This window comes from Sander lucioperca, chromosome 2, assembly GCF_008315115.2.
Source record: "Sander lucioperca isolate FBNREF2018 chromosome 2, SLUC_FBN_1.2, whole genome shotgun sequence".
Lineage (NCBI taxonomy): Eukaryota > Metazoa > Chordata > Actinopteri > Perciformes > Percidae > Sander > Sander lucioperca.
Genome location: NC_050174.1, coordinates 31,958,000 through 31,972,251, shown reverse-complemented (window position 1 = coordinate 31,972,251; position 14,252 = coordinate 31,958,000). Strand labels below are relative to the sequence as shown.

Here is a 14,252-nt window from a genome sequence, read left to right as displayed (position 1 = left end):
TTCTCTATTTTGTAAGGGATTTCTTTTTTAGATCTTGTACTTTACATATTGTAAAGTCATTTGAGGCATATTTGTGATTTGGGGCTATATCATAAAAAAATATTTGACTTGACTTTTACTCCAGTAAAATATTTGAATAATTTTTCTACTACTAAAAGTTACTACCTGCAGTATGCTGTACACTCAAACCTTGTACTTTAGAGAGCTCATGACTTTTTTTTTTCCTATTATTTCTGACCTCACAGGGGAGAGAGCAGATTTTCAAAACAACTAAATAAAGAGTTTAATGAAAGCCATTTTATTAGCGAACACAAATCCTGCAGCAAGTATTGTTCATGGATGTGGACATACAATCACATACTTGTTATAATAGTGACATTTGTCTTCATACATAGTGGATTACTAGTTACAGAGAATCACTACACAACAATAACCAATAACAACATTATGGTCAAACACATGGAACAGAAAGAAATACACTGCAAAAAACACTGCTGTGTACAGAGACAATCCAACTATACTGTATAATTTATCTTTAAAATGCTTGATCTACAGCTGAATATAATATCAGAGTGGCTTTACATAGGCATTTCCAAGGTCAGACACATCACTGAAAATCTAATGTTTAATAGACCTAGTATGGCATGGTTGCTACTGTAAGGAAAGCACTACTTGAAATAAAACTGTCATGAGAAGGTTGTGTATCTTCAATGTGTGTCTTCAATGAAAAATAAAATGTTGTTCTAACTGTGAAGCAGAGAAATAATTGTCCCAGTATACTCTGTAACCAGTTTTCATTTATAGCGCATACTGAATTGTATCCAATCATCTAAACTAATTCACATACATTACTTTTCCAAAGAAATAAAAGTCCCACAGTATACAGTAGACAACATTCAACACAAATCCAATCTCGTCTAATAAACTTTGATCAATATCAATTCACTCAAAAATGTCAAAAGAGTTTGGTTTATGAGTAAACAGCAACTGAATCATATACAACATCTAGCCTATATTTGATGTGTCATACCAGGGGGTAAAGGAGAAGGAGAAGTCATAGTTTGTTACTGCTGAGGGCTGAGGCAAAGCACTGGAACTTCTTAACTGGTCTGCTCTTCTTTCTCCCAAGTCTTTGAGGGCTTTTAGAAGGCGAGTAGGGGTGAAGATTTCAGTTGATTCTGAAAGACACAAGGCGATGTATGATCACTTTTCAGTGTAATGACCTAAAGGAAGTATTGTAAGTCCATGATAATAACCTATATATACTTTAAGGAATACCTCTTGTTTCATTGACAGTGTTTTTTTGGCCAACTTAGATCAATCTAATATCCAAAATCCATGTGTTTTTTTTTCCATTCTGGAAATTAAAAGGTAATTCCAGTTTATTTTAATTTGGGTCTTAATTTCATGGGTTTGGTCTTTATTCCTGTCGGTAATTATACGATTAGTAACCAAGTTAATTGCTGATAACAATTCTGGGAACTGACTGGGCAAATGAGCTGCACATGTGTTTTCAGAATGAAATGAAGACCTTCTGCTTTTGAAATGCTTCCACTGGACATGTGAACTGTGACAGAGCTGAGTTACCATGGAGTACGATACGCTGTTTGGTTGCTCACGTACTTTTGGCCATATAGTATATGTTAAATAAAGCTTTATAGTATCCGAGCATCCAACCTTATTAGCTAAAAAATATTAGTAGTAGCCTATATTATTATATAGTTTATTCTATATATATATCGTGTGTAACTTGTAAGAATCTCCAACATAAAACTACCATAGATACAATATATATCCATTTAAGATTATTTACCTTTATAGCTTTATGTGCTACAAGTTCCTATCTTCTCTTCTCATTTTGTATATGCAGTGTTAGCATGGAACAGTAAAGCCAGTGATCAACTAGGAATACATGGATGACTTCAGTGAATATATTTTTTAACAGGTACGGTCACCATCAGGAGAGTCTGTACATGTACACCTACAGGTATTAGAGATATAGATATGAAACACAAGGACCAGGATCAGCTATTGCAGAGATCAATGGTTCAACATAAGACACTCAGCAGGTGGACTGACATGGAGGAACACAGGGATTCACAAATCACATCATGACTTGTGTATTTACTTACAAATGTCTTTTTATTCTGCAGGCGGCTCCTCTGGGCCCTCTGGAGGGGCGTTGGGGTCCAGGAAGTCTGGGTGCTGTAGGTACTTTAAGTATTTAGGTGGGGTGAGAATGTGGGTGGAACCTACAGGAGAGAAAAGCCTGAAAGGTCAGCAAGGACTACAAATCAACAACAACAAACAAAATAACATTAAGCCTTCATTTGACAGGAGTATTTTGAACTAAATATTTTTTAAATATGGAAAGGGTCCCTTTGAGGCAATCAGTCTTGTCTGAACTGACTTACTGGAATAGAGGTCTAAACTAAAACCTATAGTTTGTAAAGGACATACATATATATATATATATATATATATAGCATTAGCTAGCATGTTAGCATTTTTGCCAAGCTAGTTTGACAAATTCAGTCTGTCTTCAATTGTATCTTTTCGTTAATGATTACCTGTCAGGATTGCTGGGAAACCTAAAAGCTAGCATGCTGCTTAATGGAAATAAAATACAATATGATGCATTTGAACTATATTCCATCTAAGTATGTAAGAGAATGTTTTAGCAGTTATGTTAAATTTTAGTTTTAGACTGTGTGTGATGTTTTACTGAAAATAATAAAATATAAAGGGAAACTCCACTAATATTGTACTACATTTCTGTAAAATTGGTGGACTTTCTGTCCAGTGAACTCACCAATCAGGGCCTCCCACTTGCCATTGGCCTGGGTGACCTCATACACACAGCGCATCTCGCTGTACGTCATCCCTCCAATAATAAAGACGATAATCCTTGGCCCCGTCTTCATCTCTGTGGGGCCCCTGTTCTTGTGCCAGTTACCATAGCGAGCACTGGAAGATGTGAATCAAGGACATAGATAAGCACTTACTGCAAAACATTACATTGAAAGTTAATGGGTTTTTCTAGTGCATGTAGACTTTTTTTTCTTCCTTTGAGTCAATATTGTAAGACTCTTATTTACAATTCACCTTTCGCTGAAATGTATTTAAATTAACTTGTTTAGCATTGTCAATGTACTGAACTGCCAAAAAGAAGAAAAAGACACGGCTCTTCTCTCGCTTGACACGGAGAAGGCCTTCGATAGGGCTGAGTGGACTTAAATCTTTAGCTCAATATAATATTATCTATAGCTCGATTTGGTTTTAGAAATACTTTCCTTAACTGGATCAAAATATTACATCTCAATCCTATAGCTGAGGTACTGAAAAATGAAGTGGTGTCTGAGCCCTTTAATATTACAAGAGGTTGCCCCCAAGGTTCACCTCTATCACCACTTCTGTTCATACTAGCTATTGAACCACTAGCAATAGCAATTAGAGTAGGCAAATACAGTGGATTACAATTGGCAACAGAGATCATAGAATAGCTCCTTTTGCTGACGACGTAATTTTATTCTTAAAACAATTAAACACATCCATACCAGCACTGTTAGATCTAATCAGCCTGTTTGGTAGTATCTTCGGATATAAAGTAAATGCTTCAAAATCATCACTAATGCTGTTTAATGGAAATAAAATACAATATATAAACCAATAATTATTTAATTTCAAGCTCTTATCTAATTTTACATATCTGAGCATCAAAATAATACCTCATTTAGAAACTATAGCACCAACAAACTATTAAGTAATAATGAACTCAGTACATAAATCTATAGAAAGGTGGATGCCTTTACCTATATCCATGAAAGGGAGAATAAATATATTAAAAATTAACATATTGCTTGTAGTCATGTATTTATTTCAAAATATCCCTCTCGCACCACCTGCAGGAATGTTTCAGAAACTCACACAGCACTCTTCAAGAAATCTATATGGAATAAAAAATCCGCGAATCCGCTTATATCTGCTGTATCTTCCATTTGATACTGGAGGGCTGTAATGTCCAAATCTTTATTGGTACTATTTAGCATCACAAATAAAGGAATAAGGAAAGTAGGCGACCTATTTAAAACAGGGATTCTAATGACCATTGAAGAAATCTCTCTAATGTATGACTTGCCAAGGAAACTTTTTTTTTTTCATATCTCCAAGTGAGGAAATTCTATGCAAAACCAATCAGTCAGGATTCCTGCACTCTCATCCTTAGAAGAAATTATAACTAACAATTGCAATGAGAGGGGTTTGATTTCATCAATGTATAACTGGCTTGCATCTGGCTCTAAAGAAACATAAACAGTTAGACTTGAGATATGGAGGGCAGACCTAAAAGAGGACATTTCAGAAAACAATTGTAAAAAAACAAAATCTTAGAAAAAAACAGCAAACTCTAATTTAAAGCTACTCCAATATATTTGGCTGATGCAGACATACACAACTCCTGTTAAATTAAATAAATACAACAGTAATATATCTGACCTATGTTTGAAATGCTAATGCAAAAGGAACATTTATGCACTGTGTCTGGGAGTGTGACAAAATTGGGTTGTTGAAAATTGTAATTGCAATGAAAAATTAATTAAAAAAATTGTTTTAGTTATTGAAGTTATTTATTGAAGTAATGTGTTACCTAAAGTGTAGGCACCATGCATTAAAAGACTACACACCTTGAGGGAGCGCTGGCTTTGGCAGATGCTTGTCGCTGGGAAATATACGGGTACTGCTTGGGGTCAAGTTTGTCCTCGATGGCGTCCTGTGGGAATACATTTAAGTTACTACAGTTTGTACCAAAAACAGACTCACCCATGTTAGAGTTCTCCCCCAAAATACTATCTAATTAACTGCTGATTAACATTACTGGGAGAGGGGGGTAATGAAACATTCACTATGCTTCTCAGTAATTCAACTCATTGTTCTTGGCTCGTTTTGTCCATCACAAAATTACAGGATGTGGAATGTAATCGACATGGAAATTCCACACGACCAATCCAAAAGAGAATATCAGTATCTGTAGCTGACAATGAAACAACCCATGAGCTTTTATTCTCCTGGTTTTTTTTCAACCTGGACCCAATGTTCCATGCATTAATGTCTTAGTGACTAATGTGAACAAAATATTTTGAAACTGGTCCAGTATTGAGCAAGAAAGCTGTAACTGTCAGCCGCGAACCGGGCTGCAATGTAATCCAATAGGGCAAATGTGCATCGTCAATTTCGTCCACTTAAAATGCTGTTTTTGCCACTGACAGGCTCATATTATTATTCGAAGTGTCTGGCAACATTAAGGACAGGATCTCTACAGAGATAGACCTTTTTGTTAAAGAATAATATCCTTTCTGTTTAACCAGAAACAGCTTGAAACCCACTCTATTTAAACAAACTAGGCGTGTATAGATGCAGCATATTTTCCTAAATGGGTGAATTAAGGGTTTATTTCAACCAAACCAGAGTGGTGATTGTTGGAACACTGGAAAGATGAACTAAGACTGCTCTTAATTATTTTATTTAGCTTCTGTCGACCTTTAAGTGTGGTTTACGATGATAAAATTATTGTTTATTTAAATGGAGTTTGGTAGGTTTGGCAATAGCGATTCCGAGGCTGTTTCATGTTAAACAAAAAAGATCTTACTATTTAACAAAAAGGTTGGCCGCTCTAGGGATCCTTTCCATAATGTTGCCAGACACCTAGAACAATAATCTGAGCATGTCAGTGGTAAAACAATTACTTTTTGTCGACGTAAATTGAAGGTGCGCAATTGCCCAATAACTTACATTGCAGCTTGTTTTGCTGCTGCTGCTGACTTTCCTTTATTGTGTTATATATCATTTGCATGTTATAGGTTTACAAAGTGAAAAAGCCCAAAGTCCACCCCAAAGGGACTTACCATCTTCCAGAGAAAACACTGTTCACAAACTGCTCCAAACAGCTCTATTGTAGTCCAGCCTTTACTTCCGTGACAAACGTGCGTCACTTTGTAACACACTTTATATTGCTCACCTAGCTGCTAGCGTGGCACGCCCTCATATCATACTCTGCAACTGACTAGCTTGTAGTGCTTACCTAGGTACTGCGCATGTGTGACTCCCAACAAAGATGGAACAGAAGTGCTGTGGCTCATTCGGTAGCTAAAACGGAGAGCTCAACACACAGGGTGATAAGAGGAGCAGCAGCAATGTCCAGTAAAACAAAAATATTGTGTTTTTTTGAAAATGAAACCACATAAACCTATTCTGGTACAACCCCTAAATACAATTATGAACCTGAAAATGAGCATAATATGAGCACACCAATTTCAAAGATTGTTGTTTCTATCAGTCACTTAGACACAAAAACATATGAAAATAGGTTCCAGGTTGAAAAAAAACTAAGTTTCCATTTAAACCTCATGTATTGTAAGTCGGCTACTGAACACAAACTGCCACAAACATCCATCTATTGATCTATTATCTTTAACCTTTTCAGGGACGCAGGGGGGCTGGAGCCGATCACAGCTGACATTGGCTGAGAGGCTGGGTACACCCTGGACAGGTTGCCAGACTATTTCATGGCTGACACATACAGTAGAGACAGACAACCATTCATGCTGCCATTCACACCTACGAGTAATTTTAGAGTTGATTAATTAAACGTAATCCCACACTGACACAGTGAGAACATGCAATCTCCACACAGAGAGGCCCAAGTCGATCAACATGTTTAAACACAAAACCTTCTTGCTGTGAGGCGACAATGCTAACCACTGTACCACCGTGCTGCTCCACAAACATCCAATTTACCAAAAGTTTTATGATTTTAATTTGTTCTCTTTAAATGTGAAAGCAAAGCATACTACGCTATATCACAAATTTCACGAAGATTATGCTTTCTTCATAAAAACAGTTTGTCTTAATTGACATATTACTCCAGTGGAATTGTATCACTTGGTTTAAGAAACCAAGAATCAGCACTTGATATAACCTTATTAAAATGTTGTTGAGATCTCTAGTAGTTAGTAGTTAATGTGTCAATTACCACTTATCCCCAATAGTAGTGTGTAGTCATAGTGCATTTCCCCATGGGGACAATAAACAAACTGCTTATACCTTATACTTATACTTAATACTTGCATAATGTAGGCTACTGCAATAACATGAGAAGTACCTCAATGAGATCTTTCACAAGAGGAGTCCACCTAGAGAGCTGGTAGGTCTGCTCACTGATTCGCTCTTTACGATCGGGCTTCTTGGCTTTCTTGGTGGTGCCCTGTGAAGAAACAAAGCTAATCACTCATGGCTTTAACAATTCAAACACCAGCAGATCAACCTACTGAGACAGTTAAATAGTGTGTCATTTTCAAGTGCCAAATGTCAGTATTGAGTTATTTAGGCTCACATCCCATGTATGGTTATAAGCAAAGGGTTTTCCTACAAAAAGTGGATATTGTGCTACTGGCTACAGGTAATAACTCTTTTTTTCCAGCAAAATTGCACTTGTTTTAGTCATAAAAAAGAAAGGAATATGTGTAATAGGCATCCAGTTAAGTTAAAATGGAAAAAAAAAAAAGTGCTTTTACAGTAAGAAGTTTCTAGTTCAGGTTGGTGAGACTAAGTTTTGATGATAGCTACAAATTTGTCCCATCTTTACAAACATAATCACAGGGGTCTACTGAGGGTTTACTGTGCCCTCCACAAAATACATCTTTGTTTGCTCTAGGCAGCCTACATTCAGGCTTGCCCACAGAAAACCCATATGGGTCTAAGTTATTGGGTGACCTACAGCAGCCCAAACTGTGGACAGCGCATAGTTGAACTATGGACACATACAAGAACAGCTTAGCCCCTAATAAAATCATTGTTTCCTGTACAACAGATAATGTTATACCTATGAAATGTACATGTACCAGCATTGATAGATAGTCTTTATTGTCATTTTAAATGGTAACATACAACTAAATTTGGGGAGAAGTTCTGTTCAGTGAAAGACAGTTTTAACAATAAAAACAAAACAAGACATCACATACATTCAGGACATAAGATTTAAATAAATAGATAAAATAAGAATTGCACATGAGAGGGGGGCAGTGATGGGATAACTAGATAGCAAATAATGATACACAATACACAATACAAGTATTGTGTTTGTATCCAAAGCCTAATCTCTTATTCCTCTGTGCCACAGAGCTTCATTGTTGTCCAAAAACTATTATAAACACATCAATGAGCGACACTGTCGCACTGGATGACATGTTCCTTCATTACCTATTACACATTACATACACTGTAAATTATTTTTGACTCAATTCTACAAACACCCTGCTGGCCCGAATACTCACTAGAGCATTACATTTGGAAAGTTTGGAGAGACGGACTAACATCCGATTTGTTGACAATAAGAAAAATACAGTATAACACCAGTGTTATCCTTTAGGGACGAGTTATTCTGAAAAGCTATGTGCATAATGTAGGGATAATAAACAAATTACAGTAATTATTGTGCTTGTATGTAGGGTCTCATGATGGTATTACACATTTCTACATCTAAATTTTTGAGTATTGAGTATTGCATTTGGAATAGCAACTTGAATAACCATGCTGGTATATTATGCATAGTAGGAAGTAGGAGGGAAAATTTTTCATGACACCTTCAGAAGTGATAAGAACCTGGGGACAACCTGCTTAAGATTGAGCTTAATATGGTTCATGATGAGACATTGAGGTCCTAGGGCAGGACAGCTCACCTCAGAGACAATGGGAATGCCCATGTGGGCCATGTTGGAAATTATGTCACTGTCCTCTGGTGGGATGCTGGCATGCTGAAGGAGCTTACACAGGTTCTCCTCAGTCACACCTGACACACACACATACAGACACACAAACAAATGTAGCATAGTTTTCCAGTCCATACACACATGCATGAGAGCATGCACATTCACAAATATAGTATACTGCATGCAAACACGAGAAAAACTGAAATGGATTAGAACTAAAGAAACAAAAGAACACAATACAAATGCAAACATATTTACGATTCCATCAAAAGATTGAGTGTGTTTCTGCTTTTGTCATCATAATGCAGTTATACCTTCCTTCCAAGTGAGTTGATATGAAAAACAACAGGAACAGGACAGTGCATATCTTACCGTTTTTAAGGAAGATGTAGAGCAGGATAATGCGGATCTTGTCAGTCACACTGACGGTGGCATCCAGTAGAACGGGTACAATGAGCCTCATGGGATCCTTAATCTTCTCTCCCTCTGCATCTATGCCCATCGCCAGATCCTTAAAAAACAACACAGAAGAGGGCAAAACTCAACATGACTTCCACATAAGTTGCATTTTAACAATACAGAGGATCTGAGTTTCTGTGTAGAAATCTAGCTAAGAAGTTAGAGAAGAGCCTGTATGTGGCTGCAATTACCACCAGTGGGGACAGCATGAAGCTGTCGCATCCAATCAACAAACCCTTCTACTTAAACACTAGTCTAAATTGAAATTGAAATTCATCTGGGGTCTCATTTATAAACGTGGTGTACGCACAAAACGGGGCTGAAAATGTGCGTACCCCACTTCCTACACAAAGGTTGTGATTTATAAAAAATAAACTTGACAGGAGAATGTGCGGTCCTCCACGCAAACTCTGACCCATGCGTACGCACATTTTGGAGACAAAATAGGAATTGGCGACGCAGATGGTGTGGTGGTGAACTGAAGTCAGACTGCAGAAAGTAAATGGGAATAACGATTTTGAAGTATTGATGCCTCACGCACATTTTTTCACTCCATATCATCCACATTACCATGAAGATTAAATCAAGCAGTGTGTTATTTGCGCTTGTACTGAGTGATAATTGTTCCATAAACACCTCCAACTCAAATCTTAAATAAAAATTTGTTCTTAATGTTTAATCGGCGCTGTCTCGCCGTCACCTTGTCCGCTACAGAGCTCAGGAGGAGGGGATGGCCCGACTGGAATACAGGATAGCATCAAATACCCTAGCATTAGATAACGGCAGAACACATTGTAAATAACTAAATATCTGTCTTTAAAACTGTGCATATATCATCAAATGTCAAAGTCTGAAAATACAGCCGTTAAGCTCTCGCGCAATCGTTACCCTTAATGTCCTCGTTATTAGTCCAAACTTTAATACTGTTTGTGACAAAACCTGCATGAAGTGTGTTTGCCCATTACACTTTCTTTCGTCTTCAAATTGTATCTCAGGGTGGGGGATACCAGTTGATGCTGTGTTGGCAAGGTGTTAACAATCACAATATGTTGTAAACATATAACTACTGCGGTGAACCTGTGCGTAATGCTGCATGATGGCACTGCTGGCCCTGCAGGAGGACTACGCTAATGAAAGAAACAGGAGAGAAAGAGACTTCAGGGACCATGACCATGACTGGCTAATATGCCGATTTAAATTCCCTAAAGCTGAGTTCTTGGATCTATGTACTGAATTGAGTCCAGTAGAGACGTCAACGCGCCAGAACCGTGCCATCCCGGTCCAAATACAGGTCCTTGCCACTCTGGGGGAAACCGGCTGTTTCCAGAGGGAAATGTCAGACAGCTAAGTGTTTTTTTTTAATAAATATTATATATAATCTTCAACTTTATCACTAAGTCATGTTTGGATATAATATATAGTTCTGTTAAATCTTATTATATACGTCTGGTATAGCGAAGCTGCCCGAGTGCCGTAATGCCTGCCGTTTTGGACGTATTATTAATACATGTAGTTATAGATCAGGTTTCCCTACACTGTGCAAGAACAGGCCGAAATTATAATTCAATTTGCAGAAATTCCTGAACGTCTGAGAAGTTTTTTGCTTTTTCTCCGCCAGTCATCATGATTCGGTGTAACAACTGCCAGTGTCATTCATATACTGATCAGCATTCACAAGATGCTTTGCATTGACTATTTATGGTTAAAAATGGGCATGTACAGGGCGGGATAAGAGGCTGATCCACGTACGCACACTTGTAGGTAATCTCTGATTTATAAAGGGAAGATTGCTTACAGGTGTGCGTACACGGTTTTATAAATCAGACTTTTTTTTGGCGTACGCCATTTTGGGCTTTTGGGCGTATGTACACTTATAGTAAGGATCCTACGCACACTTTTATAAATGAAACCCCTGACCACTTTAAGTACTTAAAGAGTGCTTTACAGACATGCTGGAGAATGGATCAAATATTTTGTCAAGAAACAGTTCCAGCATGTAAATTACCCTGAAACTGCAAATTGATGTAGTTACATTTTGGTTTGTTTAAACAAAGAACATACAGTGTGTTCATTAGTGAGCTTAAGATGTTTTAGTACGTGTATTCTTTGAATTTGGACAGAGTCAGGCTAGCTGTTTCCAGTCTTTATATTAGACCTGTAACAACAACAACATTATTATGTAATAAAATGTCAAAATGTAATACATTTTCACTTCATTATGTAATAAAACCATGTGCTCATCAATTTCAATACAAGCTAAGTTTCTGATGGAAACATGTTGTCCTTTACTCAGTTTATAACCATATACATTTATTTATCTCATAGTTCAGAGCAAATTTCCAAGTTCATAGACTAACTTATTGACCTTTTTGTGAGGTTTAAAGAAAATTAGCCATACTTAAATGTAATACTTTTTTCTACAGGTCTGCAAGTAACCATTATTGTGACCTGTACCTTTTGTGTCTTGTGTATGGGGGTTGGAAAACAGCAATTAATGTACGAGGATGTCTACAAAGTCATAGTTAAGAAACGTACAAGAATGCAACAAAATGCTCTAGTGAGACTTTAGAGGAATACATTATACATTATTGTATGCCGGGAGACTAGTCGCTAGTCTAGAATTGTTGGCATATAAATGCAGATAAATGTCTACCATGCCAACAATGTCAGATACATCATACAGCATGCCATTGACTCAGACTGTATTTCTTTATATTTTGGCAAGTTAGTGCCATTACAAATATGCATAATTAGCTATTAGTTCCTGTTTGTAACATGCAGACAGAGTTATGGTCATGGATGTATTATATTAACTGGATACCCGATCACAAAATGGCATCTATTCAGATCAATGGAGTTGCCTGGTGCATATGCCAAAAAAGTTTCTAAGCTTCCGGTTTTACTTCCGTGATATGCAGCCAACTGAATATACCTATAGAATACACGCAGTAGTGTTTCTCCCGCTGGTGTTTCTCCATAACTTTACATTGTGGTGATGTCATAGGTTTTTAAATCACAGCTAGAGGGGAGTTTTTCCAAATATAAAATGTCCATGGATTAAAAATTCAGAATAGAGAGTCATAATCAACCTTGTTTGCAGTTGGAGATGTCCTGGCAGCAGTTTTACAGGCGTCTCCTTTACAATGGTGACCTATGGGGAAAATCCTTTTTGGGCAGCAAGGTGATTTTTTTGTTGCAATACTGCGAGTGGCCACTGGACAAAACTGGCTGCAAGGCTGAGCGCTGTTACTGGGGGCCTGGTAATTATTGGTTAAAGTACCTTAACATCCTCCATGAGATGTGTGTCACAGGAACTACTGCAGCATAAACTGTTGAATGTGTTGGTGAGTGGGCCAAACTACAATAACTAACTTCCTGTTGTTTTTGGAACACCAGCATGCACCTGTCCCCTTCATCTCACGCAGTGTCTTTGCATCATGTCTCTCTCTCTCCAAGCCCCTTCTTCAACTCTTTCGAGTTTGAAAACATCCAAACAATACTAACCATGTCCTAACTCCAGCTGTGTACTTAATGCACAGACATGAAATTGACAGCCTTGTGGAAAGAAAGCAAGTAAGCACATTTCCCACATCCTTCATACATACAGTAATAGTTGCTCTTAGTTGCTTATGTTGGAATGCCACATCGTTATTACTCACTCAGTCTAGAGACAAATATAACAGAGGCATATGTGTGATTTACCTGTTCTACACGACAGAGTTTGTCCACAGTGCCCTGGTAGCGGTTCATGCAGTCTTCTGCCAAGTGGAGATGGGTTGAATACTGAATAGGCCAGAAAGGAGAGATGCTGTTAGTGAGTTTGACACAGAGAACACAATCAGCTGCAAACAATACTAAACAAAAGCATTTTTTGCCTTGGGAAATCTGCCAAATAAAGTTGACAGCTTCTAGGTTTTTTAAACCTCTGTGCTCAAATTATTATCGGCTGTTTACTATCACGTCATAGACAGTGTAATTTTCTTTTCTTGCTGAAATACAGTGTTACAATTATATTATACAGGTGTTTGTATATGAATGTACAACTACACAGTGTCACAGTATTAGATGTGTCCAAAATATAAATCTGGGACCTCTACCTTTAACTTGGCCTTTCTAACTCTGAGTGATACACTAACTCTACACTGGGTGGCCACTTGAAATGCTCATGGTGCTTTGGATGAAAACACTTAAACTCTACTAAATACAGTAAGATCACATGCTGTAACTATATAGATGTACAGTAACACTTCAGCTCCTACCTTGCTGAGCTCTTTCTGATACTGAGGCATCTTCTTCAGCATCTGAGACAATTCCTTCATGGTGGTCTGAAAGATGCAGATGAGATATACTTTTGTGATGGTGGGAGTGATGAATTACACAGATACCCTCTTTACTCTAATATAATAACTTTAAAGGTGGATGTGTCAATAATACATTCAGTCCAGTATTAAATATACTCCACTTCATGTATCTGACAGCTGCAGTTACTACTTACATTACAGATGAATATTTTACGTTAAAAACATTTGATCTGTTAAAGCTATAGTGCGTAGTTTCTGTCACCCCCATGAGGAAATCTAAGTAATGACAACAAAACTGTCAGCACATCCACATGATACAAGCCTTCCGTGATCACGGTAATTCAATCAAGGTAATTATCTTCACTCGATTTTCTGCCCACAAAAAACACAATTTTCTGAACACAGCCATACTGAGAAATACAGAGAGAGTTTTGTGGAGCCGATAGTCTTAATTCGCTTTGTATCAACTTATTTGGCAATGTCTTGATTAAAAAGGGCGTTCTATGACAGTTCAGGGAATTAGAGGACCCAAATGCAGAAAGCAGACAGGAGAAGTCTGAGTTGGAAGATTTATTTGTCCAAAAAACAAAGTGCAAATTAACAAAGGGAGTCCTGAGAGGGGCAGGCAAAAACTAATCCAGAGAGCAGAAAACAAGAACAAGGTATCCAAAAAACAAGAGCAGAACAAACCAAAAACTGAAATCCAGGGAGGAAAGAACCAGAAACGAAC

The 14,252-nt window shown here is 37.5% G+C and overlaps 1 protein-coding gene across 1 annotated transcript in view; it reads right to left on the bottom strand.

Moving 5' to 3' along the window:
* Positions 1 to 275: 275 nt before the first annotated feature.
* stxbp1b (syntaxin binding protein 1b) overlaps positions 276 to 14,252 on the bottom strand; it is a 59,275-nt gene continuing 45,298 nt past the window's right edge. The window contains exons 12-20 of the mRNA XM_031300908.2: positions 13,481 to 13,546; positions 12,924 to 13,004; positions 9,135 to 9,273; positions 8,733 to 8,842; positions 7,157 to 7,258; positions 4,683 to 4,768; positions 2,813 to 2,967; positions 2,133 to 2,252; positions 276 to 1,178 (exon numbers count right to left, since the gene is read on the bottom strand). Of these exons, the coding sequence (XP_031156768.1) occupies positions 2,143 to 2,252; positions 2,813 to 2,967; positions 4,683 to 4,768; positions 7,157 to 7,258; positions 8,733 to 8,842; positions 9,135 to 9,273; positions 12,924 to 13,004; positions 13,481 to 13,546 (849 nt within the window). The 3' untranslated portion in view covers positions 276 to 1,178; positions 2,133 to 2,142. The remainder of the gene's footprint in view (positions 1,179 to 2,132; positions 2,253 to 2,812; positions 2,968 to 4,682; positions 4,769 to 7,156; positions 7,259 to 8,732; positions 8,843 to 9,134; positions 9,274 to 12,923; positions 13,005 to 13,480; positions 13,547 to 14,252) is intronic.